The following is a 24,137-nucleotide window of genomic DNA, read 5'->3' as shown; positions in this document are numbered from 1 at the left end:
CACACACACACACACACACACACACACACACACACACACACACACACACACACACACACACACACACACACACACACACACACCATCTCCTCTGTGTGTTCTGCCTCTGTATGGAAACTGCATGAAACCCTTCTCATGTCAACTGCTCCAAATAGTGATTCAGGAAAAAAAACAAAAACTGAACTTTTTCCTGCATACATGTGACATTCTCATCCCAAACCGGCCTCAGTAACATATTACATGTAACAACTGATTCAACTTTGAAAGAATCTTCCGTGCGTTGTGGTGAAGCCACGTTCACAAGTGATTCATTCAAACTCCTCTACACTTTTCTGGTGTTTTTACCAACAAGTTAAATCTTTGTTCATGTAAAATTCACTTTGTGTTTACACTGATGTGATTATCTGGTCTATGATAACAAAAGAACCCATAAAGGACAGATAACATTTTGGGTAGATTTTTCTCAACTTCCACAACAAACCTCGATGCACTTTGAAGAGTTTTGCAACATTCCAGGGTTGAGGTGGCAATTCCAGCGCAAAGTTGCAGTAGTTTGTTTGATAAGGATGAAACCTGTCAGATGTGATCACACCTCATGCTTTCACAACAGGGATGCCAAATGGGCTCATATAGTGAGTTTAATCATTCATTTTCTTCATATATTAACACATAAAAAAAACCTCCAGCTTCTCCTTTGTTTGGCCTGTTTTTTTCGGTTTGAAGGATCAGATTCGTCATTCAGTTTCTGAAGTTCCAAAATGACTCTACCTTTCTCCTTCAACACTATTGATTCAGGCTTTTATGTTTCATATATTGCGCTTATCTTATTTTTATTGGCTGTTTTGATTCCAATCTGCTCACTGTTAAAGCTCAGTTCACATTTGGCGCAATTCCAAATGATTGATTGCTCTCCATCTACACATTTGTATGAAGGTGAATTGATTGCTCAGTTAATTGCCTGCAAGTGTGGCTCCTCCAGCGGAGGGTGATTCAAACGTCACTGGTTGAATAACGTGTCCTTCTCCCTCCAGGTAAAGAATATGAAGGCTACCAGCCGTTGTGGTTTCACCAGAGGAGAGACTCGATCACCGGAGAAACAAACTTTGTGTACAAGGGAGGCTACTGGGAGTCGAAGGATAGACAGGACTGGAGCATGTGTCCTGACATCTTCTAACCCGGGAACACACACCAAACCTCACGGGACAGGGCTCTGCTCATCTCCTGGTCCCGATGCAAGGGAGTGTAGCTGGCTTTAGGAGCGCCATGTGGACCTCTGTGAGCATGAGAAAGTGTACGTCTCACACCTTCTCGGATTACACTGTACCTCCAAATAATGTACACTCTCGCTCAGTTTTTTTTTTTTTTTTTAAAGGGGAAAAGAGTGGGGGGTGTTTCCTGGCTACACCTCATTGAGATAGCGTGTGGATGTGAGATGATGAGATTGTAACACCACAGAATAAAAGCACCTGCACAGTCCTGATCCTCCGGTGCTCTGTAAATGCTACCCACAATGCACTTTTCTGTGTCCATTGCAGAGTTTTACCAATAGGATAGAAGCCCAAATCAAAGCAGCTCGTGATTATCAACAGACAACGTCATTCAGAGCCAAAAGAAAACAGAATAGTTCAATACAAATGTCAATTGTTCAGCCATAGGCAAAACAAGTGTCCTCAGCCTCTGTTTCATCCAGCACAATAGAGATTAATGTGGATCTACTGTATAAACCTTAAACTAGCTCCTGTTCTTTTCCTCAAGGTAATGATATCAAATACTCTGGGGGTTGAAGCAAAGAGGCACCGACATGAATTCAATGTCTGGAAATCTCTTAGACTAACTGTGGAGACCCAAAGTGTTACACAATCACATCAACACATGAAAAACTCAAAATCGTATAGATAATTACAGAAATAAGTGATATAATCATGGAAAACATGCGATTCAGTTCACGTCAAATTTTGCCTTTTTTAACAGATCACAGGTTTCTGTGACGTTTCTGTGACGTTGTTGTGTAAACCAGCAGAGCTGCTCTGTGGTCTGAAAATAGACACATAAAGAGTTTTCACAGGTGTGTTTTTATATCCTAGATTAACTTTATTTCAGAGGATTTTTTTTTAAAAATTCATTTTAAATAGTTTGAGTCTTCACAGAAAAAAGCTGATGCTGGATCGGGGCAAAAAAAAAAGAAAAAAAAGTGTTTTAGCTCATATTTATTTGAAGTGGTGAAATATGCAGCAGGGCCGAGATCTATTTTCCTTAGTGTGAATGTTGGAGTGTCCCTTCAGGTGCATCCGATTAGTTCAGTCAATAGCTGGTCTCCGTGGAGTTATTCTGGCGGCTTGTACGACTGAGCTTCAGTACATTTCAGTCATCTCAACATGCTCGAGACATTTTCCATTCGTGATTCTGATCAGCGACGTTCAGCAGTAGTAGTTTGAACCTTTAGCTGTGACACGTTAGTGCATCTGCAGCAGTACAACATTGAACTTCAGTGCATCCATATCACTCTAAGAGAATCCCCCATCGACGAATACGCACTTTCCACTGTGGATGATTAGAGGTTAGTACATATCTGTGTTGCTGTTGAGTAATTTTCACTTCGTACTTTACCTTTTTCTCTGGTGCTCTCCCATAGCAACGCCCCCTCGTATCCCCGGTGACCGTTTTGACTAACACCCCCCCCCCCCCCCCCCAGTGATCGTACAAATTAGGAGGACTACACGTAATGACTGAGACATCCAGTAATCACCGCCCAGTATACCCAGAAACATACCGTGTGCATTACGCCAGACCCACAGGCTCCATCCCTCACTAGTTTGTAGCTCTACCGTTTCCCCTGGGATTTTACTGTACTTGAGACTGGAGCAGACTCTCTGAGGAGCCGGCGGTGGCTTCAGCTGACGGGAGGTCAGAGGTCACAGAAGCACGCGGGGCTGGTTCCTGCACGCTCTCCACTGTGCAGTCAGCTGCAGCCACACAGAGGACCGCTCCAGGCTCGCCGCCGCTTTCTCGCCATTTGTGGACACGCTGATCTGGATCAGCTCACAAAGGTATCCTGAGTCTTTTGCCTTTAACTGACTGAACAAGGGAACGAGTCCCCTGACCTGTGCACTACAAGTCTACGGCGACAGGAGTTTTGAAAACCAGTTAGTATTTTTTGTAATTATTGTTAGGAATGTAGAAATCACGGTTGGAGATGTTGTATCTACCATCCAGCCTGTTTGTGTGAATATTTTGTGACAATACAATGATATTGTAAAATGGAGAATAATTCTACTAATCTGAGTATGGGATTATCTGTACAGCAGAGCTCAGAACTGAAGACGCCACTCAATGAGCCTGAAGGATTTGCTGTAAGTTAAAAAAATTTAATCCAGATTGATTCTGAGTTGATGAAATTTAATTTGGAGACCTCAATTTCATCTCAATTTGGCCAAAAACACTCTGGTCTTAACCCTCTGAAATGAAATGTTCTGATCTTCACTGATGGCACGGTTGGGTCATTTCCTATGTTGTGAAGATGTGACAATGCAGTGTATTAATATAAGCTCTTAAAAATGTTTATCCGTGAGATTCTTCATTATTTAGTAATGAAACGATGATTGATGTTGGTTTTTTTTGCAAAAACAAGGTGTTTCTTTATCCTTTAAACAAAAGTTCTAATATATTTTTGATTGTTGGTTGTAACTAGATATCTCCTCCAGAAACTCAAATGAATAACGTATCACCCATGACAGTGACGGGTTTTCCCAGGAGGAGATGTCTCCACTGTTTGCTCTCAGGCCTGCAGTGAGCGTAAGGCTATGGACAGCAGCTTAGTTTAGCTCATTGGTTTCCAAAGTGTGGGGCAGCCTCAGAGCTCAGAGCTTCAGGGTTGGGCGGCTGCAGGACAAATCAGGACGGTGTCTTTTCCCAGTGTGGTTCTAGTTTCTTAGAAGAAATCACAAAGCTATTGATTGTTGTATTAAAAGATATTTGTAAAACAGAATATCTAGTCCGTGTAATGGAGAATCATTTCAATGAGCCTTTCTACGTATTAACAACTACATTTCTAACTTGCTTGCATAGCGACTGATGCATTTCTTTGTCTATAGATTCCAACAGCCTTTAACAAAAATAACTTTTAACTTGAAAATTCAAAATTTTAAAAAATGGCTGGTTTCAATGAAAGCTTCCTGTGCTGCAGCAGAGCGGTGGCAGCTCGTCCTCCCACACTTTGAAAACCTTCTGGTTCAGCAACATATACTGGAAGGAAACAAAAAGCCATTGTAAAACCCAAAGATTAAAAAAAAAAAAGTCTCTAAAAGTCTTCATTATTAACACAACTACTTTTGGTTTGTTCATTTTGCTTCTAAAGATTTTGAAGGTAACCCTCAGGTGCATGCATTTTGGCATAGAATAAGATAAACAAGAAACACGTAACAGTCTGTCTGTTGTTTTCACCTTTGGACGGAACAGGACGGAACGTCGATGCTAAGCTAAGCAGCTGCTTGTCGTAGCCTTACTGTGAGCTGAACATACACATCTGAGAGAGGAGTCCAATGTTGAATGACCTCATTGGTTTTAATCTGCCGCTTTGCTTCCTGTCTTGTCGCGTTATTGGCATATATCTAAAAACAAGGTCCTGACGGAGGCTTTTATTCAAAACGCAGAACAGTGACTGTTTCACTCTGCGTCATTGTGCACAGTCAAGTCATCAGAAAGGATGTTCACGAGAGATTTACTTTAGTATGTGTGAGATGATTTTATATTTGAGAATACATAGTATATTTTGAATGATAATGGAGACAGCTGTAGCAATAACGCAGTGAAATATGTATTTGTTGGTTCACGGCTGCTGTTGCTTCAAACAGAGCAGTTGTCTGCTTCACATTGAAAAAGGGTAAACAACCAAAGTGGAGACAAACAAACCCTCTTCGTCGGCCTTCCCTGTCTCGGAGGGTTGTAATCTTATCTCACACAACTTTTAATTCGCTCTGCTGTGAGCCTTAGCTTTAATTTTCTGTTGTGGTTACTTCGTTCTCATGGGTGCCATCACTCCGACGTTGGTGTTTTCAATGTGAGCTGCTTCATTTGATGCTGCTCAGTTTTGAAGCAGAAGCTGGGAGATTTCATTTGCCTTGACTGAACGGATTCCGGCTTCTGGTTGGACTGTGACTCGTGGCTTTGTGGTGAGATGGTGGTGTTAATCACCTGCGTGATGGTGGAAGCTACAGGATGACAAGTGTCACTACGGCGGCCTGATGCAGACTGACCTGCCTTGACTACTGCTCTTACCTATCAAATACACACGTGTATTCAGGTGGAACAGATTAAACTGAGCTTGTTTACTTTTCTTTTCTTTCTTTTTTTTGTCTTTATTTCCCTCCTGATTTCTATTGGAATAACAATGTCTTTGATCAACAAAGACACCCTGATGGAAAAAAAGTTAATAAAGTTGTTATTGTTGACACATGATGTTTGTCTTGATTTCATTTATTTTAGAAGGAGGAGTTCTGAATGGTTTACAAATGGTCATTCTTGGTTTGATATAAAGCAGAAATCAACTTCTCTGTGGGAATAACAAGCAACACGAGCATCTGTTTTCTTTAACTTGATTCCAAGGATTCACTTTTATTCCACATTCAGGATGACATCCGTTTGTTTTATCTGGCTGCACGCCTCACGTTGCTGAAAGGAGTGCAACTGGAGGAGATTATGTGCTGCAGTTAAACCTACACAGCAGCAGAACAAAGCCAATGTCCTCCTTAAATCAAGTTCATTTATCACCTTAATACAGTCTAGCATGGTGGTCAAGGAGAATTTAGGCCGTGTTGGACTGAATGCTTTACAATTGACACTCAAGGTAGGAATAAGTTACGATTTAAATTCACTTTGAGCTTTCCTGTTTGTAAGTCCAAAGACAAGAACCAAAACAAAAAGACACATGACCTTCAAAGTTTTGACACTCATTTGTTTTAGACAGAATTTAATGTAATTGCTAATTAAACTTGGATGTTAATAAATGAAATTGAAAAACGATTAACTAATAGTTCCACTAGTGAAATACCGTAGGCCTCATCTTTATTAGATCAGTCTGGCCTTATATCTTCTATGAAGTGCCCAGTTTTTCAGTTTTTACTTGAAAGATGATAAATCTATTTTATTGATGCTGTAGTATTTTGGGGGGTCTCACTTAAATATTTGACATGCTTCTGTATACATAACTGCAGAGGCTTGTCAGTCATATAACTAGATTATAAATAGTGGTAATATAAATAAATAGTGGTAATATACTCTTTAGTTGCTTGATGCTCTCTGTCATTATCTTGTCTGGTCTTCAAACCAACTTACATTTTTTATTCAAGTGTAACGATTAATATAAGGGCTACTTGGCATGGATTTGAAATATTGTTTGTAACACAGGTAACAATACCACTCATTACCATTGTTAAGTGTTTTAAAATCATCTATATAAAATCGTCTATATTGAGAATCAATATTCAACCTTTTTTTTTTTTTATAGTAAATAAGTTAATTTTCAAAGAATTCACATTTTACCTTCCTTTTTATTTTCGGACACATCTAGAGGAGAGTGGGGCATCTGAGGCAAAACTACCCCGTGTGTTGATGTCTTAGAAAGTAAACCTTATTACACAGTGGCGCTTGAAGAGAGCTGGTATTTTGGTATTAATCAGATTTACAGTTATTTTGAGGGTTCAGTAACCTCTGTAATGACTGAATTTGGTTATACAGACATTATTTTGCTATGGAACTATTTTCTATCCATAAGTAGGGGGTCGACTTTGAAATCAGTAAACTCATAAAGCCATCATCCAGTAGACTCTTAGTATTCTAAATATCTAAGTATGTGGAGGCTAAATCAAGTGTCTTTATTATCTGCGGGAGGAAATCAGAATAAAAACCATCACAATGTGAGATTAAAACATTCATTGCGTCAGAAGCCTGCATTCACGATGTTTTGGCGCTAAATTTGGCGCCTGGACGTCACAGTCCTGCGCCTGCGTGGAACGTGTCCCCGCGTGCGGGTTGCTGTTGACGGTTTCCAGAGCAACGGGCCGCTCCTGTCAATCATCGCGGTGCAGCGTGAAGCTGTGCATCAGCTCAGAGTGACTTACTGCCGCTGCTGCTGCAGAACTGAGGAGCTGCACTGATCGGAACTGTAAGTTTGGCACGTTTTGTCCTCCTTTTTAATAAATAGTGCAAACATAGTTTTAGCATTTGTGTTTTAAGGTTAGTGACTTTCTGTACGTGCTGACTCTAATGCACACGTTCAGACTAGCCCTTCTAATTGTAAAGTACTTGTTATATGTATATTCCTGACTGGGAAGACTGTCCTTCAAACTGGCTGAAGACGAGAGAGACGAAAGCCAGCATCAGAGAGTTGGAGGGGACTTTGTGTTCACTTTGGGGAGTGGGACAGACAGGAATTTATAGCCTCCCCAGTGAAAACAAGTCGGTTTGTCTTGCTAACAAGCTAAATGGTCTCGGTTTCCCGGACAACTGAGCAACATAAACCCCCTCCTGTCCTCCTGATGGCTGAGCAGCCAGACTCAACCAGAGAATTCAACTCAGACGGAGAGCTGATCTTTCTGTGTGTTGGTCTTCAGATGCAGGACATGGCAGAGAGAAATGAAGAGGACGCTGACAAGCTTCTTCACACTGGTCAGAAATGACATTATGCATCTTGACTTCTCCGACCTGCTAGGAATTTTATTTTACATTTTGATTATTTCCACAGATCTCAGCGTCAACGGTGGATTTAAATGGGATTCTCTCCTCAAACTGGACCACTGTGACCGCCTTCTAGATGCAATGGATGCTCAACTTGATCAACTGCAGGTCTGCAATTTTTCTGCCTTGATCCCCTCAGGGGAGTTCATTCTCCTGCAGTTCGCCCGTCCTGGTCATAGTCAGTCCTCAGCACAGAGACTAGGATCCACCCAACCTCCAAGCGTAAGCTCGCTTTTTACCACCCAACTAGTCTGACATGTCTCATTAATGTCCACAGGTGCAGCCTGTGATGCACGGGGCCATTTCTAGGGAGCTCGATTGCAACGATGCAGGTGAATTCTATTGGGAAGAGCAGATTATCTGAGATTTAAATCATCTAATGTTTTGTTTTTTTTTGTTTTTTTTATAATAGTTCATAGTTGGAGCCAATCTCTGAGCAAAGACACAGGTCTGGGAAGTACAAGTCAAACCAACGACACTCCAATGTCCTGTCTTGAATTGATGCACACCCCAACTACAGAGCAAATAGGTACTCATCATGTCAATGTCTAAATTGTTTTTCATAAAAGGTGTCATAGTTGTAATTGAGCAATAGTCCAGTGTAATGATATCCCTCTTCTGTATATCAGAAGATACCGCTGGCAGCCCTGTCGCTCACGAGGAAACTAAAAAGAGGCGAGACGAGTGGTCCACGGACAAAGAGGCAGCTGACTCCCGGAGGGAGCAGGTCATCTGGAGGCTGGAGAGGCTGCTTGGAGACCGCTGTAAGGAAGCAGGGATGGCGGGGGAAACACAGCCGCCCTCAGACAGCATCTGCACAGAAGACTTTTTCAAGCGCTTCAGTGAGGAGATGGTGGAGCTGGCTGTGCCACAGGGCAGCACCCAGGAACCAGACGGAGCCGAGGAGACAACACGCTGTGACAGCGCCTGCCAGAGTGAAGAATACAGCAACAACAACAACATTGGTCCTGTTGAGAGAAGAACGTCGAAAACCCACAAAGTTACCACTGTCTGTCCCCAGTTAATCGAAGCAGGTCAAAATAGGTGGAACTTAAATCTACAACACGTGTGTGAGAGAGCTGGACCTAGAAACCGAGCGCCACAGACGCTGGTTGATGATAGCTGTGGTAGGTAGCACCCCACATCTCATAAATCTCTTGCCACAACGAAGAGCTCTCAAGCTGTTAATGAGGATTAAAACAACAATTATCCATCTGCCTTCCCATCATTCCCCTTCCATCTGTTTGCCTTACATCGTGATCTCCAAGAGTTTCTCTGCAGCTGTCGGGGAGGTTTTTATTAACTTGATATGAATAGTCTCCCTGCAGGGCTTTTCCAAATGATTTTTTAAGATTCTCTAACAATAGATAAATCAGACCAAGTTTAAATTGCTGCACATGCCAAAGGAATAAAAAAAAAAAAAACAGCAACTCAATAAATTCTTCTGAGCAATAAGAGAGAGGAAGAAATACCGAGGCCGACTCTACAGCCATCTACCTCAGGCTGTGGGAGCGACGAGGGGCAGGAGGAGGGAAGAACTCCGTAAAGAATGAAGAAATCCAGTAAATAAAAGCCTGAGCAGGTTGATATGAGCAATAACTACAGCTCACCAGCTCCGACACCTGAACACTCAAAGGACTAAGCATAAACCGCAGTAGATATTATTTTCATGCCAATAATAGAGCGTCTTCAGCCACCTTAGTAGAAAATGTCCATTTAAGAGACTCTGAAGCTCATCCAGCAGTTGTTAAACTGAGGGACAGTTTCCCCAACAGGAGGCATTCAGCCGCTCCAGAGTGGCTTTAAAGTGGCATTATTATGATTTATGGGATTGCTGACACGATTAAATTCTTCTTTAATGCTGGCGGCGTACATCATTGTTTAATTAAAGTCAAACTGAATTGGCTCAAGTTGCTGGTACTTACCGCGTGCTGTTCATGACTTGATTTAGAAAACGAGACCTTTTACTTGTGTGGAGTGATTTTCCTTCCATACATGTACAACCAACACTTTCACTGAAAATCACGATGATTTTTCCCTTTTCCAGCACGCTTGCTGTGTGTGCTGTCGGCGAGCGTTGAAGCTTGGCAGACCGTTGATCTCTCCCTCTTGTCCCTCAGCCTCTCAAACTGCAGACGTTTTAACAGACCATGAAAATGTGCAACACAACAACAGCTGTTCTCCAAAGGCCAGATGCTTGGCAGGTAGTTTTGCAAACATGGTCTACCCAGCGCTCCTGGGAATCTGCTCAGTCAAAACAGTGAGTGTTGGCTGCTGGTTTTCCCTCACAGGCGTGCCGGTGTTGAGTTTTGACACCGTGTCCATCGACAGCGACCTTGATACAGTGTGCACGGAGCAAGTGAGGCAGCACATTCACAAGAGCCCCGGTAAGAAGTCAGCCTCATTCAAAAACACACAGTTGATTGTAGTTCATGTTAAACAACGACGCTCACGTGTGATTTTATAATAACTGAACTGAAGCACAAAGACGACGTTGGAATGATTTGTACCACCTTCTGTTAAGGGTGGCAGTCTCTCATTCAGTGTGTCACAGACCTGAACGACCCCAGCACCAGCCAGAGCGACTCTGACACACTCACACAGGAAGAAAGCGACCCTCAGTCTACAGCAGGTGAAATAAGATTGACATTTTTTTTTTTTTATGACTCTAAAATAACAAAAGTATCACCAGATTACTGGGGGTTTGTTTTTGTTTACAAAGTTCAGAGATCTCCCTGCAGACAGAACAGAAGTATTTCTGCCCGTAAAGTTCAACACAGCAGAAGAGAAACTGTCAGGTGATTTGACTTTTTTTTTTTTTTTAAATATGTACAATTCTGTCATTCAACAGATTTGAAACACACCTAAAATATTTAACGCTGACTGTATATAATGTGTATTTTTGTGTGTCTCAGACGTGTTTGTCCCCTGAGTGACAGGGACACTGATGAAGAGATATATAGTGAGAGATCTGAGCGGACCTCACAGTCCGACTGGATCAAACTGAAAACTCGACTCTCTAACCTCCGACAAGTAGGAATAAACATCCGTTTGAGGAGATGGTTTCATTCCAGTTTACCGAGTTCTGCTGCATACATGTGTGAGATTGGGTTTGTGTTTGTGTGCTTTAGAAATGTGAGAAAGAAGAAGCAGCACTGAGACTGAGGAGGACTCACTTGAGAGCCGTTGAGCTTCGACTCGCTGAGCTGCGGCAGAAAAAGAAGGTAACGCACAGCGTGTTCAGGAGTTCTTGTGAAAACTGTGAAGACTCACGTATACTTATTGTTAATGGATTATTTCCCAGCATGCCTTGCAGGGTCTAGAGCGGCTGACGGCAAAGATGGCACAGATGGAGAAGGAGAAGAGGGTTTTGGAGTGTGTATTAATAGACCGCAGGGTGGAGAAGGAGTCTCTCTGGTATCACATGACTTCATGGAGCAACATAATCCTCTCCTGTGTGTGTGTGTGTGTGTGTGTGTGTGTGTGTGTGTGTGTGTGTGTGTGTGTGTGTGTGTGTGTGTGTGTGTGTGTGTGTGTGTGTGTGTGTGTGTGTGTGTGTGTGTGATTTATTTTATATCGTAAAACAATGTGTGTTGCAGCTGCGAGCTGCAGAAACTACAGAGACGGAATGAGTCCGTGAGCCTCGAGGTTAGAGACATCCAGGAAGACCTGACAGTGTTGAGCCAGCGAAAACACACTCCAAACGATGGAGCCGCCATGAACAGGGTAATAAAACCTGACAGATTTAGTTTTTAAAATCATTTCCTTTCTCATGTCTTGTTTCTCCTCCTGTGATAAACAGACTGATGTCCACGTGTCGGTGCTGGAGAGGGAGGAGATAGAAAGGCAGCTGGATGCTGCCAAAACACAACTGTTCACTGAGCAGCGGCGCGCGAGAGAGGAGCTGGAGTCCATTAAAGAGGTACACTGTGTATTAATAAGGCCGAGGTGATAAGATTGAATGAATCATTGATCAGTTGTTTGATGTTGGAGCAGAACTTGGAGGAGACTTGCGAGGAGCTCCAGAGGGCCACAGAGGCGGAGAAAACACTGAGGAACAGATGCAGCGTTCTGGAGGAAAAACACACGGAGAAAACAGCACAGATTAAGGTAGTGCTACACATCATGTTAGTCAGATTAATACAACTTGTTTTAATCGGTTTCTGCTCCTCCTGCTGTCAGGCCCTCGAGGTTCGAGTGAGCAAGCTGCAGGATGAATTGGGAGAGGAGAAGATGAGGGTGGGCACTCTGGAGACAATGTTGGCCCAAAAAGAGCGGCAGCTGCTGGATTCAAAGGAGCAGCGTGACGCTTTCCAAACAGAAATAGACGGACAGAAGAGGGAGCTACAACACCTCACAACTCAGCACGACAACGAGCTGAAGGAAGCTCAGGACCAGGCCCGTGAAATGAGGGTATGAGGGGAGTTTTTTTTTCTAATAATAAAACTATTGAATTTGATTTTTAAATGGAAAAAAATAAACTTGCACTTGCAGAGTGCCATTCAGGTTCAAACGTGCAGAATTCAATACTGTTGTACATCAAAACGAAGAATTTGTTGACATGTTTTTTTTTCTCAAGAGTCACAACAGAGAAATAATCAATTGCACGTTTGGTGAACGATGAATTAAAGACGCGTCTTCTCTCATTTTGTCAGCGAAAAGAAGAAGAAATAAACGTGCTGAGGAAATCTCTGCAGCAGCAGAAGGAGGAGGCGAAGAAACGTGAAGAGGAAGTCAATGTAGAAGCCCTGCAAAAGGTACTTTATTTGATGCTCTGCCTCACATGTGCAGGCTTTTTTCCCCTCACGCTTGCCTGGTACGCCACTGTCAGGTACACGAAGCAGTGAAGGAAGAGAGGATGAAGTGGGATGCTGAGAGAGTTCAACAGCGTGCCTTACTGGAAGAGCAGAAGAGAGAAACACTGGAAAGCTGGAGGAAGGAGATTCGGCAAGAAAGGAGTGTCGCACAGGGTCTTCAACATGAAGCGGTGGAACTAAAAACTGTAAGTATCACAATCCTGAAAAGTTTCTGAAACATGTTCAGTCTGCCTTTGCAAGTTGTTTTTTCTTTCGTTGTGAAAGAAGGTGCAGCAGCTGCAGACTGAACGCTGCGCTCAGCAGAGAGAGCAGGAGTCTCTGTTGGCTGCCATTTGTAAATCCCTGAAAGAGGAGCACCGGGCCGAGGTGCAGCGGTTACAGACACACATGGCCCAGGTGCAGGGAAACCACAGAGAGCAATAACCTTTGGACACATGTGTCCAGATGTGGCCTCGGAAAAGTTGACACTGCGTTATGTGCCGTCACAGCAGAGTCAGGCGATGGCGCTGCAGCTCCAGCAGGATGTTCGGCTGGCGGTGAAAGAGACAGATGGGCTCCGGGCCGAGCTTGAGGAAAGGGAAAGCAGCCACAACCAAATCAGAGCTGGAGTGGAAGAGAAACTAAGAGTCTGGGCCCAGCAGCTGGATGCAGAGTGCCAGCAGCTCCATCTCTTAGTGGAGCAACATGGAAATACTGAGGATCATCGTAGCAGGTGGGATTTCCGGTCTGGACTTCCGTGCATAAATCACAGTGTGGTTGATAATGAGACTTGAAAGTTGATGAGCTGTTAATGCTTGTATTGTCACACTGCAGTCTGACAGTCGCCGAAGCTCTTCAACACCTGAGAACAGTACGGGAGCAGCTGAAGCACTTCATCAGACACCTACATCAGCAGCTGCATTCACAGAAACAGTCCAACGAGCGGCTGAGAAAAGACAAGGTGGACTTGATGGATTTAAACAGACAATTAAATGTCTTCTTCAGCGCAAATAGACACGTTTATTTGATTTCAGGAGAGAGAACTGAGCATCCAGAGGCAGCAGCTGAGAGCTGAGAGAGATCAGGCCTTGAATTCTGTCAAAGAGCGACTCATTCAGGTACGATTCCTGCACCTTGACTTGCTCATGTTTGTATGGATACGCCGACTTCACTTCACACCTCGTTCTCTGTACCGCTGACTCAGGAGCACATCGAAGAGCTGAGCAGCCTGAAATGGGCTCACCTGAGTGACGGAGCCGCTGATGGAGGAGGAGCGGCTGCATCGCTCCGCAGGCAGCTGAGAGCCAAAGACTTTGAGCTGCAGCAGGTTCAGAGAAGCATGGCTCAGTGGAAGGAGCAGACCACGGCTCGACTGGCGGGCAAGTTTGAAGAAGAGCTGACGGCCGAGTTGGAAAGGTATCGAAGAAAACTGTGTGTCAAACCACAGAACACTTCTCTGGTTGAGGAAATCATTTCTCATACTTAAATCTTAATTATACACAGAAGACTACTCTCACCTGTGCTCATATGTTTTATGACAATCTGTGCCACCCGACAGGTGCAAGGCAAAGTTGTTGAGGGACAGGTAAACTATGTTTGTTTGAAAAATAGATGAGGTACTAACATGCTGTCTGTCCATATTAGAGCATGAACTCATCGTCATATGACATTTAGACCTGTTTATTATTATTATTACTATTATTATAATAATAAAAAATTATTATTTTAAAAACCGTCCCAATGCAGGTCAGTTGTCTTTTTGTCTTTCAGAAAATCATCAAAGTCTCAAAGCGAGAGGATAAGACCACAGAGGCTTGAAGTCGAGATGATTGGTGCAAAGGTGAATGTTTTACTGTTGCTATATGCATGAACAGCAAGCTCCCCTAGATAACAGAAAGTGTTTTGTCTGCATACTTTGTGCTCCTTCGCTAAAGAACTGTCTGTCCTGGTATCTTCCTCCCACCAGGAAGCTCTGTGTGCCGTTTGCTCGCCCTGCCTTCATGCTGTGGTGTCTGCTGCCCCCCACAGCCCCTCCGACGTGGCTTCACTGAAGCTGCTGCGTTACCTGCAGAGCAGAGTGAAGCAGCTCCGTGTTGAAAACCAGTCCTTCACGTGGAGATCGGATCCCTCAGAAACAGTGCGTTCAGATGGACCAGGAGCTTATCTCACTGCAGTGAGTTCTGTCCAGCCAGTATTGTCAGGACTTCCTCCCAAGTTGCACAGCAAATGAGTAAATAACCTTAAAAATGACAGGAACTGTCCACAGCTACTAACGGAAAAGAGTATCTGGTTTTAATGATCCAGTATGAAAAACGGAGATTGTTCGTGCCGATACATTACATTTACATTCTTTCCTGAATTTCCCTCAAAATGTGTTGAATGAATTCACAGTCCTGCTGAGAGCTTAATGACAATCCTCTATATCATTTGTTCTCAGGTCATGAAACGTCCATCAGGTCACTCTCCAGCGGGGACGTCGACCCTCGCTGAGCCAGTGGACCAACACCAGCGACGTTACGCTGTTGAAAGTTCAGGAAAAACTCTGCAGGAGCCTCAGTGATTATAACCATCACTCTATGGCCCAGAAAAGGCCTCGCTATTACATGATTAACGAGCAGGTCACAGTGACAAACGACAACGTGGTCACCAAGTCCATATTCCTGCATGTTAGTCAGATTTTATAGCCGAGTTACAGTGAACTGCGAGCGAGTGATGAGCCCACGTTTCGCCGTAAACTCGAGAGTCATATGAGTTACACAACCTCATAAAGCTGACGAGTACAAGTGGACTTGAGGTGATAAAATTTAAACATTGAAAAGCATTTTTCCAGGGGAATGATGTCAGGTCTTCAAGAGGCCGCTCCTTTACATATCTGAGAACGGACATATCTTCCCAACATGACCCATAGAATCACAAGCTTCACACTGAAATGACGACAAAACGCATTTCAATGAAAACCAGCTTTGCCTACTGTGTCTGTAAATGGGCAATTTAATGAAAAAAAAAAGAAGAAAAGAAATATAAAAGAACACTGGATGTGCAGTTCTAGCCATGTAACTGTACATGTGAAAATACAATCGAATCATTAAAACTGCATTCAGCTCAACACTATGGGAAGATGATTGTTCCACTGTGATTCTACAAATGGGAACAACTTCTTCTGTGAACGGCGTCCGGAGTCTGAACAGAAGAACTCAGGTGCCTCACACCGATATGCAGCAAAAGGAAAATCATATTTACAATTCAACGGGCTCTGGAAAGAGTATGTACAAATGGACTTGTGTTTCAAGACAAATGTTACCGCTATAGTGCATATGAAATAAATTATTTAAGGCTTTCTGTCTGTCGACCTCAGAGAGTTACGTTAATAGAACTGGTCAGTTTGATTGGTTATTACATTACTTGTACTTGACTGGCAATAACGTCAGAAAACACAAACTGATAGACTGTAGAGGAAATGACAAGTTACACGAGCTGCACGATATTTATATGAAGCCAGAAGCTTGAAGCTGACTGGCTTGAAAGGAGTCGTAGTCTTTCACTTTGGCATCGCATTCGAACGGAACGAGCACGGTTACATCTCCATGTCCTCCTCCACGGAGCCGTGGCACTCGGGGAAGCTGTATAGAGGAGAGTGTGTGTCTGCGGGGGGGCTGGAGGGGTTCAGGGGGCTGTGAGGGACGGGCGACGGACACGGCGTCGGGGGCTGCCGCGATACTGTCTGTTTGCGCTGTTTCTGTAACGAGCCCTTCAGCCGCCTGCAGAAAGGATCGTCTGGTGGTCGCCACAGAACCAGCTCCATGCAGGAATGACTCCTGGGAAAAGAAAAGAAAAGAAAAACAGACGCTGGTGAGACACAAAGTAACACGGGGAGGAGAATAAAATCATCTCGAGACCTTCTCAAGCTAAACCTGCTTGTGCCTTAATTCACCATCAAATGTTCTAGTGAGAAAATGAAGAGAACCTACACGGACTGGGCTACAGTGTGAGGGAGGATGTCACTGATGCCGCGCTGCAGTCCTTCCTTCAGACTGTCAGAGATCACCAGCACCGGCCGCCGGGGAGCTGGCTCTACATCCAGATCTTCATCCTCATCGTCGTCCTCTAGTGTTATTCTATGTGACATTCATATTGCAGTATGGACTTAAAACAACAGAGGGTGCACTAACCCCCAACGCTACACAGAATACAAAACAAATGGAGAAACCTGCCATTACAGTTAGGAACCCCCCCCCCCCCCGTCCTGAGCTCAGCAGTCGGTCAATCTGACATATACAGCCTGAATACAGAGGAGGAGATGTGAACGCTGTCAGAATCTGTGTCCTATTGAAGAGGCTGCTTCATTGAGAGGACGTTTCCTCCGAGGGAAACATTTATAGGCTGCGTTTAAATCAGCCGTGGAACCAGAAGCACGTCGCTGCGATGTGACCTCCTCGGCCTCCAGTAACCTCCAGAGGAGCTGCAGCCCCTCAACTGAGACACAGCTCTGACCCCACTGATCACATGTAGATGTGCTCTGATCATTTATAGCTTCATTACATTTAAATAAGACATTTGGAGTCCGAGTACTGTCTTTTTAAGAAAAAGATTTTCAACACTGCAAAGACAAACTAAATTTTAATCACACACACTTTGTACCTGAACTGGCTTCACCAGAGAAAGTGGACGAGGGACAGGCACTGTTTCTATTTAAAAGTGGGATTTGTCGGGCCTCGCTCGGGGTTACAGGCTATTTTCATGTGATAGAGGACACACCCCTCCTCTCTCAGAAAAGCTTCCATCTGCAAACTTCTTGAACCTGAAATCTTACCTTTTATATTTAATACTCAGTCTTATAATACCGTGTATTCATTTTCTTTTATTAGCCACATGATCGAATCCATAGGGTGTAACAACATTAGATGGTTTGGCTGAGTCCATGTGAAAAAATAAAACTTGTAGCAAACTAAGTTCAAGAATCAGAAATAGACCGCTAACTATTTTTTTGGCGTGAGTAAAAAAAAAATAAATAAATAAAAACACCCTCTCAACAGATAAACACTTGAGAAACCTTGACAAGAGTCAGTGGAATAACAGTCAGCTGTCAGGAAACACAAAGTACCTGTCTTCAATCTCCCGAAGCTTCCTCTGAGCTGCCTCGATCTCCATGCTGGAGCTCTCGCCTTCAGGTCTGGACAGGGGGGAGGGGGGTTCGGGCAGATTCTGGGGTGTGGTGCAGGGTTGTGGAGGCGTGGGGGGGGCCTGCTGTGCTGACACGGGGGGGCATCTGCTTGCTGGGGGCCACTCATGATGCAAGCTTGAGTTTTCTGAAATGTCCACTTCTGCCTCAAACATTAATCTCCTCTTTTTGGCACTGCACCCCCTGATAAAACATTGATGAGGACGTTTTAACATATTTGAACCAGGTTACCAAATATGAAACGTGTATCTAGAACAGTTCTACAAGAGAGCTAAACACAGTCACTGGCACTGATTTCCAGCTGCAGATACAGAATATCTTCACAAATAAATACAATTAAACCACTTTTGTACCATCTAAATAGAAGAAAAAAATGTCCTGTTAATCCTTGGATAAATCAGACTGACCTCTTTTTAATTCCAGCGCTCATGCGGCCTGAAATGATCTAAAACTTACAACTTTAATGTCATTTTAAAAAGTGCTTGGCCATCCAGTTTTTTTTATTCACAAGACTGTTAGGGAGTATCACAAGTGTTCTTGTTTCAAATCTCCACAATTCCAAATCTCTGTTTCAGAGCATGACATATTATTCTTACAGATTTATTCAGTCATGAAACAGAGGAAACTGTTCAAATAGAATGTGGAATAAAATCAAGAAATATTTGAGTGTTTATACATGAACTGTAAATAAGAAGAAGTATGGCATTAAAAACAGTTCAGCTGAAGTGAGCTGGCGTTTTCTCTGAACTGAGTAGAGCTCCATGAGCAAAGGCCACCAAATAACAAGACCAATGATTAAAAAAAACTTTCATAGAAAAGTGACATTCTTTCTGGGTTAATGTGTTATAAATGTAAACTAGGGCCATGAACTTAACGTGACGTTGATGTATGGTGCAGTTACGTAACGGTGTCGTGACATCCTGCTACTCTGCTACTGAAAACATTGTGGGCATCAATGAAATGATGAATTCCGAAGATTAGAAAGACCAAATGTGTCACGCAGTGTTTACGTCAATAGTTTTGAGGTCAAAGTCTTGAGTGTTTCAGTAGTACGATGACACGGAGCACACGTGCTGGTCCTGCTGCTGCTATTGCCAAACATTAAGCAACCAAATGTTACCGATTAGAAACTTTTTTTTGTGTCCAGGTCCTACTATTTAAAACACTTCATGGGGTTATTGATGCTGCTGTACACATTGGAACATTTCGATTGATCAGGATAAAGTGTTGCTTGATTTGTGGGTTCATTCCAAACTGCAGAGTAAAACTACTGGGTGCCAGTAACTGACAAGCTCAGTATGTGTCTGTCACTCACTCATCATCCACTCTCCTCCTGTGTTTTCTGAGGCATCGTGTCTCCCAGCTGCTGTAGAACAGAGATGTGACAAAACAAACATAATGCATGAATGATTTAGAGTGACATTTTCTAATCTAATGTTATTCTATACTGATGGCCTGGACGATGCAGTTAGTAGGACAATGAGCTGGTCCCAGCCTGCCAGTTTAAATAAATCCAGCATGGAGTCTGTCTCCAATTTAACACATCGTCAAAACAACCGGGGCTGGAGCTCTACCACAGGGACCCACTTCTGCCACCTACAGCACACAAACTGCATCACTTCAACTTTACAAAACTGCCTTTAAAATGCGACCACAACATTTGTGACAGATAGCTCTCGTGCAAGTGCTCTGCAGCCTTCAGGTGATCGTCTCCATACTTGCTGGCGGCGGCTGCTCTCTGGAGATGGGCGGACGTGCTCGGAGGTCCGAAGTCAAACTCTGGGAGGCTCGTGGGGCCTGAGAATGAAAACATGGCTGGCAGAAACCTCAGGTCACTGCAAGCAGAGAGCAGGGGGATGCATGGAGGGAGAAAAGAACAACACACGGGCAGGTCGTTATTACAATATCTAATCTGGGAGATTAAGACAGGTAACCGTCAGACGAGCTGATGGGGGTAATTCCAGGCAGCGACACGACGCTGAACTTCTACGGTCTGTTTGGACGAGGCTTTTCTCGAGCTAGCTACAACGGCATTGGTAAGGCTGTATTTACCTGCCGTGGCGACACATATTGGCATGTAGTTTTTGGCTGAATGGAAACTTTGTGGAGTGAAGCAGCAGCGTTAGACTGACCTGTGCAGCCGCCCTGCCCCTCACTGGGGTTGTTGTTGCTGTCGACGCGTCGCTAGCTCGCCTCCGTTCACTTCACATTGTTTAGCTCGGGGAATAAGTCTCGTTTGTCAAAGGCTCCCGAGCTAAAGGCTTCACTAACATAACATCGCCCCACCGCAGGAGGAGAGGAATCGGTCGTTAAATGGACTGTCCTAAAAGGTGGGCTGGAACAACTGACGTTAGATGGCTATTCTGAAACGGTGAGTTGTACAGTGGGGGCGTCTTACGAATCCTACTACAGAGGCGCACTGACACGCGTTCCTCGGCCTCTGATTGGATGCTATCTGTATCCTTCGTTGGTTTTGGGCCTGATACGAGAAGTTATTGGTTGTGGGTATCTTAAAGGGATCAGGCTCAGCCAATCAAAAGTAGAGTAAAGAGGTCGACTGCTTCGCCATGGTAGGATTGTACCATACACGCGTGAAGACTTCGCCAATGTTCTAGAATGTGCGTAAAGTTACGTTTAGAAGCTAAAATGCATTATGGGAAATGTAGTCATTAAAACAATACAGTTCCGTTTGTTTTTAAAGTATATGTTAGTTATAATAATAGTCTATTTTTCTGACTTGTATTTACCAAACATTTTATTTAATTATTGTTTTGTTAGACAGATGTGCTAAACGCACATTGGTTCTCCAGCTCTTCCACTGTGTTGTCATCTTTTATATGAGTCATGTGACAGTGAAATACTAGAAGCTGTTGTCTCTGCCTGAGTCCTCACTCAGCTCGGATTATTCACACTGGACACTCTGAATAGGTAACAACCTGCAGTTCACTGTCATTTCTGCCGAAACGAATCACTAAACTGCTTTAACAACCAAGATCTTAAAACCAGTGACACGATCAGTTATAGTCTGTTACATGTCTAATAGCTAATGAGTGTATTTTTCCAGATTATTTGTGTGATATATGTGTTCTGTGTCTCCTCAGACTTCACATAGTATATTTCTGTTGTTGTGAGTTTGTTCATGTCGGCTGCGTTTCCCAGCAGGTCATCCACAATGCTGTCTCTGGTTATACTCACTGGTCTGCTGGCTGTTACCTCCAGCAAACCATGTGGTAAGTAACTTTTTTTAAAGAGATTAATCTATTGCTGATCAATAAAAAAAAGTAACACACATTGTGCTTACTAAGTCTGAAAGGACTGTGGGGCAACTCAGTTTACACACTGACTCATCTGGTCTGGAAATCCACAGATTTTGCAATTATGTCTTTATTTGAGTGGCCCTCATATCACTCCTTCTTTATTGATACTTGAACAATAATCATCAAGTTAACACAACACTGGAAATGTTTATCTGTGTATTATTGGGAGGAGGCACTCAAAGTGGGAACTTGAACAAAATTAACAAAGACCCAGTCTTGACAATTTCTCTACTTTCTGCTGACACAGCTGCTGTGGTTTTGCAATTCACAGGTCAATGTTGATGTCAGCACTAGAATGGAAATCTTACCCTTTGTATTATGTTCCATGTATGTGTGCTGACATTTTGATCTGTCACATCATTTCAAACCAGAAACTGGTGAATCGCAGAGCGAGCTGCTCCTGTCACTCAACAAGAATCTCCTTCGCTCTCTGGATAATCAGGAAGGACTTCCCAATCCCAGTGTCCACCTGGCATTACGTCTTTCTGATAACCACAACCATGCCAAAGAGGGCGAACACCTCAATAGACTAAAAAACCGTTTACACGATGACATTCAAAGGTTTGATCATGTTTGCAAATGCTTTTTGTCCTACTGTGTCTACTTGGTGAGTATGCACTAAGTTGAAGTAACTTTGTGGTATTCTCAGCTCTCTGTCTAACAGCCAGTCTGTGGTTGGCCTCCTGGCATTGTACACTCTGGCCCTGAAATCCTCCTGCCATGATCTCAACACAATCACCTTCACCGTCAGCGACAAGAGTGAGACACTCCTGACACATCTGAAGAAGCAGATGGAACGAGAGAAAGAGCACATTGCATGTAAGGTTTCCTTTGACCTTCAGGACGGCCCCTGTGGCCACAAAGAGTTTTCAAATCCCTGCTTTTCATTGTGCTGCAACATGAGTTCAAAGTTTACTCGGTATGGATGTTAAAGATAACTAATAAAACAGACTGTACCAAAAAAAAAAGAGAGAAAATGGTAACATTTCATCATTTATTTGTTGGTTATACTAGTTATACTTGTAAGATTCAGCTATTCAACAATTAAACTGAAACTAATGTAAAAATGACCCTGGCTGTGAAGAAACTGATTATTAATCTTTTGAACATGATGTCATTTCTTTCACTTTTCTCTCTTTTATTTCAGTCAGTCAACGCCCTTTGACCAACTATTACCAGTACTCACTAGGTGTGCTTGCTCTCTGCGTCAGCGGCATCCGGGTGAACAACCATGTCACCAACAAGCTCATCAAAGCAGTGGAGCTTGAGCAGCTCAAACACGGAGAAACTGAGAGTGTTGGTGAGCCAGAATATCGAATATGTGGACTGTATGAATGTATATATAAATGCAGGACGTACCAAAACACGTCAGTAAATTGTGTTACAGATGTGTTTAGTCCTCCTGTTATCATCTAGCAGCATTATTATCAATGTAAGATGATTTGTATTGACGAGTGTACACATCTGTAAACAAAAGAAAAAAACTTCTAAGTTGTATGCCGAGATAACTGTGTGACGTGAGTGAACTGTGCATTATACCAAAGATGCAATTACATTTGAATTGATATTTTAGACATTGAAAACTTAAAGAATACTGTCTGTGGTCACTTACTTGGTAGTTTTATAGGTCCAAACTTTAATGATACAACTTCCTTCTCCTTTGTTTCACAAAAGTTTTCCCATTTGTTTAGTGAGGTGTGAAAAAGTGAACAACTTTTTAAATCTTCAGTTAAGTTTGGACCAAAAAACAAACAAACCATTGGTTCATTATGGTTGACTTTCTCAGACACCTACGCTATGGCTGGAATGGCTCTCCAGTGTGTGAAGGACTCCGGCTCTCATGTGCAGAATGCTGCTGAGCTAGAAACGGCTATCACAATGACCAAGCAGAAGCTTCTGGCAGCTCGTAGGCCTGATGGTCATATTGGGAATGAGTTCAGCACAGGACTTGCAGTACAAGTAAGGTTTCTTTTTCCTTTGTTCCTCCCTGGCCTTTGGCTGACATCTCAGAGAGTTAAATCACTGTGGCTAAAATGGATGTATTTGTTGTGTGTCAGGCTTTACTGGCAATGGGCAGTGAGGTGGCAGATTGTGCTCCTTCAATGAAGGCCTTGAGGACAGCAGCCAGAAACAACATATACCACAACCCCATGTCCATATCGCAGATGCTACCTGCTCTGAATAAAAAATCTTATCTCTCAGTGAAAAGCAAGGACTGTCTCCATGAGGATGGTAAGAATAACGATTTTTCAACAATATGTGGCCTTCCTGTTGTTGGAATCCTCACTGCTGTTGCCGTGGTGCTTCTGTTCCCACAGACACTCTGGTGCTGGAGCCCGTAGATCCTGTGGTGGTCCTACCCAGTCAGACCAAGGTGGCCGTGACCGTCGAGGTGGTGATGTCCTGCGGAGAAGCAACTGTTTACTCTGTCAGCGTCCCAAAGAGCAGCTCCCTGCTGGAGGCTCTCACGCTGCTCCAAGAGAAAAGTGCTGGCTTCACGTGAGTCCCCATGGTGCACCACAGTATTTTTATAAAGTCTGCATGATTGACTATATTTGATCTGTGATGTTGTCCTGCAGATTTGAGACAGAGTCCAGCTTGTTTGGACCTTTCTTAAGTGTGGTCAACGGAGAGCAGGCCAGACAGAGCGACCGCAGATTCTGGCACCTCTCCTCTGAGGGCACTGCGCTCAGTCAGGGTGAGAGGACCACACATCATACTGTGACAAACACACGCAACATATCTGTAGTCTGTTTTGATTTAACTGTTGTTTCATATTTTGCTCCTTCAGGTGTTGGTGACTTTAAGGTTGTAGCAGATCAAAGGATCACTATCAGAAACACAAGCTACTGAAGATACAGGGAATCACAAAGACTTCGGTCCTGAGTATTGTTATTGTTTTAACCAGTGATTTTACTCAAGTTGTCTGTTGCCATCATCATTGAATGAAATGTGTTTTTAAGGTTATACATTTAATTAGGAAAAAGTTCAACAATCTTTGTTAAAAATATTCAGATTTCAGTCCATGAATTGTAAAATGTTATTTTTGATGGATTCTTAATATTGTAATAAAGAAGCTGATTGTGCAAAATAAAAATGTTATTTCAAAACCAT

The 24,137-nt window shown here is 43.3% G+C and overlaps 5 protein-coding genes across 13 annotated transcripts in view; 4 read left to right on the top strand and 1 right to left on the bottom strand.

The window, feature by feature from the left end:
* The window catches only part of osbp2b (oxysterol binding protein 2b), a 51,584-nt gene extending 46,137 nt beyond the window's left edge, over positions 1-5,447 (top strand). Inside the window, exon 14 of the mRNA XM_080467296.1 lies at positions 1,032-5,447. Within this exon, the coding sequence (XP_080323422.1) occupies positions 1,032-1,174 (143 nt within the window). The 3' untranslated portion in view covers positions 1,175-5,447. The remainder of the gene's footprint in view (positions 1-1,031) is intronic.
* A 1,619-nt stretch (positions 5,448-7,066) lies between these two features.
* Positions 7,067-9,138, top strand: LOC308112090 (uncharacterized protein). The gene is made up of 6 exons (XM_080467312.1): positions 7,067-7,159; positions 7,608-7,662; positions 7,739-7,839; positions 8,009-8,063; positions 8,144-8,260; positions 8,361-9,138. The coding sequence occupies exons 2-6, from the start codon at positions 7,608-7,610 to the stop codon at positions 8,864-8,866; spliced, it is 834 nt and encodes a 277-aa protein (XP_080323438.1). The 5' UTR covers positions 7,067-7,159; the 3' UTR covers positions 8,867-9,138.
* A 2,038-nt stretch (positions 9,139-11,176) lies between these two features.
* Positions 11,177-15,631, top strand: LOC308112084 (uncharacterized protein). 4 transcript variants are annotated; one of them, XR_013935471.1, is made up of 15 exons: positions 11,177-11,457; positions 11,534-11,653; positions 11,728-11,841; positions 11,914-12,144; positions 12,387-12,488; positions 12,563-12,733; positions 12,813-12,944; positions 13,037-13,260; positions 13,362-13,488; positions 13,562-13,645; positions 13,732-13,943; positions 14,086-14,112; positions 14,298-14,367; positions 14,556-14,700; positions 14,965-15,524. XR_013935471.1 is itself a non-coding variant. In XM_080467297.1 (15 exons), the coding sequence occupies exons 1-15, from the start codon at positions 11,449-11,451 to the stop codon at positions 15,085-15,087; spliced, it is 1,950 nt and encodes a 649-aa protein (XP_080323423.1). In that variant the 5' UTR covers positions 11,201-11,448; the 3' UTR covers positions 15,088-15,524. The 4 variants fall into 4 exon arrangements, 3 of the variants coding, with proteins under 3 accessions (XP_080323425.1, XP_080323424.1, XP_080323423.1); XM_080467297.1 differs by having other exon boundaries at positions 11,201-11,457; positions 12,816-12,944; positions 14,494-14,700; XM_080467298.1 differs by lacking the exon at positions 14,086-14,112 and having other exon boundaries at positions 11,191-11,457; positions 14,494-14,700; positions 14,965-15,631.
* On the bottom strand, positions 14,799-19,568 carry ccdc117 (coiled-coil domain containing 117; the record flags this gene model as incomplete). Its single annotated transcript, XM_080467311.1, is given in 6 exon segments — positions 14,799-16,342; positions 16,496-16,642; positions 17,629-17,889; positions 19,022-19,072; positions 19,425-19,552; positions 19,554-19,568. Coding segments are annotated over 6 exon segments (843 nt in total). The 3' UTR covers positions 14,799-16,101.
* tcn2 (transcobalamin II) lies at positions 19,307-24,135 on the top strand. 6 transcript variants are annotated; one of them, XM_080467309.1, is made up of 12 exons: positions 19,307-19,742; positions 19,998-20,163; positions 20,560-20,634; positions 20,869-20,936; positions 21,395-21,584; positions 21,673-21,842; positions 22,171-22,323; positions 22,810-22,982; positions 23,081-23,255; positions 23,342-23,522; positions 23,603-23,721; positions 23,815-24,127. In XM_080467309.1, exons 4-12 carry the CDS (start codon positions 20,879-20,881, stop codon positions 23,874-23,876), a joined length of 1,281 nt encoding a protein of 426 aa, XP_080323435.1. In that variant the 5' UTR covers positions 19,307-19,742; positions 19,998-20,163; positions 20,560-20,634; positions 20,869-20,878; the 3' UTR covers positions 23,877-24,127. The 6 variants fall into 6 exon arrangements, with proteins under 6 accessions (XP_080323435.1, XP_080323434.1, XP_080323430.1 ...); XM_080467308.1 differs by having other exon boundaries at positions 19,998-20,634; XM_080467305.1 differs by lacking the exon at positions 20,560-20,634 and having other exon boundaries at positions 19,360-19,742; positions 19,998-20,077.
* Positions 24,136-24,137: the final 2 nt, after the last annotated feature.

This window comes from Lipophrys pholis, assembly GCF_963383615.2.
Source record: "Lipophrys pholis genome assembly, chromosome: 7".
Taxonomy (NCBI): Eukaryota; Metazoa; Chordata; class Actinopteri; order Blenniiformes; family Blenniidae; genus Lipophrys; species Lipophrys pholis.
Note: the sequence above shows the minus strand (reverse complement) of the source record. Positions and strands in the feature narration are given on the sequence as shown.

Coding starts and splice junctions, on each gene's coding strand:
- LOC308112090 (XM_080467312.1), top strand. CDS start 7,608: ATGCAGGACATGGCAGAGAGAAATGAAGAGGACGCTGACAAGCTTCTT. Junction 7,663..7,738: donor TGACAAGCTTCTTCACACTG/GTCAGAAATGAC, acceptor TTATTTCCACAG/ATCTCAGCGTCAACGGTGGA. Junction 7,840..8,008: donor CTCAACTTGATCAACTGCAG/GTCTGCAATTTT, acceptor TAATGTCCACAG/GTGCAGCCTGTGATGCACGG.
- LOC308112084 (XM_080467297.1), top strand. Junction 11,842..11,913: donor AGAAAACAGCACAGATTAAG/GTAGTGCTACAC, acceptor TCCTGCTGTCAG/GCCCTCGAGGTTCGAGTGAG. Junction 12,145..12,386: donor ACCAGGCCCGTGAAATGAGG/GTATGAGGGGAG, acceptor TCATTTTGTCAG/CGAAAAGAAGAAGAAATAAA.
- tcn2 (XM_080467304.1), top strand. Junction 21,843..22,170: donor AGAGAAAGAGCACATTGCAT/GTAAGGTTTCCT, acceptor CTTTTATTTCAG/TCAGTCAACGCCCTTTGACC. Junction 22,983..23,080: donor GCACAGGACTTGCAGTACAA/GTAAGGTTTCTT, acceptor GTTGTGTGTCAG/GCTTTACTGGCAATGGGCAG.